Source organism: Crocuta crocuta, unplaced genomic scaffold (assembly GCF_008692635.1).
Source record: "Crocuta crocuta isolate KB4526 unplaced genomic scaffold, BGI_CrCroc_1.0 scaffold301, whole genome shotgun sequence".
Taxonomy (NCBI): Eukaryota; Metazoa; Chordata; class Mammalia; order Carnivora; family Hyaenidae; genus Crocuta; species Crocuta crocuta.
This window is the reverse complement of record NW_027527544.1, coordinates 3,005,529-3,007,725: the sequence shown is the minus strand read 5'-3', so window position 1 is coordinate 3,007,725 and position 2,197 is coordinate 3,005,529. Positions and strand designations below refer to the sequence as shown.

General features: G+C 60.9%; 1 protein-coding gene across 1 annotated transcript in view; it reads left to right on the top strand.

Annotated features, from left to right (window-relative positions):
• The window catches only part of BCOR (BCL6 corepressor), a 50,473-nt gene extending 50,118 nt beyond the window's left edge, over window positions 1–355 (top strand). Inside the window, exon 18 of the mRNA XM_077765179.1 lies at window positions 197–355. Within this exon, the coding sequence (XP_077621305.1) occupies window positions 197–355 (159 nt within the window). The remainder of the gene's footprint in view (window positions 1–196) is intronic.
• Window positions 356–2,197: the final 1,842 nt, after the last annotated feature.

Genomic DNA, 2,197 nt, shown 5'->3' with positions numbered 1-2,197 from the left:
ACGCGCGGCCAGCCGAGTGGGCGAGGGCCTGGTTTGGGAATGAGGAAGGGGCGTCTTCCCTCCGGGAGGCTCCGCAGCGAGCGCCCCCAGCGTCTCTTTGGCTCCCGTGCCTGCGTCGCGAGGGCAGCGGCCCCACAGCACCCCAGGCTCGCTCTTCTGCCCGGTGTTTGCTTAACCCTCAACCCCTCCGCCGCAGCTGCGAGTAGACGGATTCCTGGCGGCGCGAATGCCGGGGCTGGACCCCAACCTGGGGCCGTCGAGAGCGCCTCTTCCCCCCTCCCAATCTCCAGGTCGATGGTCCCAATGGGCCGTTGACTCCGCCACCTACACGGGCATGGGGGCCTTCAGGGATTGACAGAAGGGGACCCTTGGCAAGGTCCCCATTGTTCCCCGGGAGCTGGGAAGCTGACTCACGCTCTGAGCACAGAGCGATGCGAGTGTTTTCTCGGCAGCCTTTACCCGAGTGCTTTATTTAGACAGGCTTTATTTACAGTACACATGTTTTCGGCTCGTTATTCTGGAAGCGGGAATGGAAACTGGGCAGAGCAGGAGTTCTCCCCGTGAGCCTCACGTTTGGAAGGGGCTGAGGCTCAGCGCAGTCGAAGGATCCTTTTCTGGCTGGCTGGGTTCCCTGGTGAGATGCTTTGGAGGAAAGCAGCGATCGGATGGGAGTAGAGGGCGCTGGGCGGCACACACGGAGTCCCCCCCTCCTATAGTGCCACTCTGCAGAATGCACAGTGGCGCCAGAGAGGGGAGACCTCCACAGGCCCATTTCACAGACCTCAGGGAGGGTGAGGGCCAGCACCTCATACAGACCATACCAGCTTGGTGAGAAACGCGAATGTCTTTGACTTCATTTCCTGGGCTCCTTCCTTACGGCTTTGGACCTTCCGGGGAACCCAGATCTGGTCTCTCTGGATTCAGCCAAGGGCCTTTTCCAGACTCCTGGGCCCAGGGTCCCGGGCCAGCCAGGCCCGCTGGAAGGCCTGCGGTTGCCAGCCTGCAGTCAAACCTGCCTTTTGGCAGCTGTTTAGTGAGTGGGGTGGTCCGGTTAGGGACTGCAGGAAATTGTCTGAGCTAGATTAAATATTTTACAAAACCTTCGGGGGGCCCACGGTTGACTTGAAGCTGGCAATGTTAAACCAAACAAAAGTTAACGAGTTCTCTCTCCTGACTTTTTAGGTACAGTTCAGAGAAAACGGGGGTTAGTGCTCTTTAGAGGAAGCAAGTTTTAATGGCGTTTCCTCTAATTTGTCTCCACATCGGGATGTTGTAGGCTTCCTGCCGCTTGCAGAACTCCCCCTGGAGCTGCGGTGGAAGAAAAGCCTCTCTTGGGGTCTCTCTTTGGAGGGGGGGCGTAGCTGACTTGATACTCGTGGCCTCTGAATGCTAAGTCCTGGCCCTTTTGCTTGCTTCTGCCTTCTGCTTGGAGAGAAGCACAGCCTGATGGGAGGTGCTTGGGCCCCAGGAACTGCACAGGCCCCAGTGCAGACATTGGGGCCTCTTCTCCCCCCCTGCCCCAGGGCAGCCCCTGGGGGAGAAGGGCCTCCTTTTCAGGAGTCAAGGCCTAACAGCCTTTGCCTCGGTTTCTCTCCCTCTCTTCAGTCTCTGGCTGCAAATCTCGAACTGCGTTCTGGGGTCTGCCTGCCCTGTTTCCCTTCCTGAATCTCCTCCCTCTGTCCCNCCCCCTGCACAGATACCCACCCCATCTCCAGGCCCAGGCTGCAGCGTAGGAGCTCTGCATCCAGAAGTGCACTGCGGCCATGCTGGAGGAGATGGCTTGACCTTTGCAGGAAGGGAAGAGAAGGCAGATTCACAGCTTGCCGCACACGCTGCGGGGACACTCAGGGCTGCACAGGGAGCTGCGGGCAGGCGCTGCCACGGCCCCAGCAGCTCTGACAGGAGCCTGGAAGAGGAAACCGGCTCCGGGAGGCAGAGCTTCTGTGCTGCGGGGTGGGGGTGCCCGGGCGCGGGGTGCTCAGGCCAGCTCGGGGAGGCGAGTGGAGCTGCTTGGGGGTGGGGACTGTGGCTGNTGGCACCTCCCGGCGTGCTCATCTGATGCAGTTCCAACTCCCTCAAACGATTCCGCAGCCCCAGCGCTCGCGGGAGTGTGGAATTACAGTTGGGAGGCGAGGCGCTCGGGGACAGGCGACGCGCAGAGCTGGGGGGCGGGGGACGGTGCGGAAGCACAGACCCG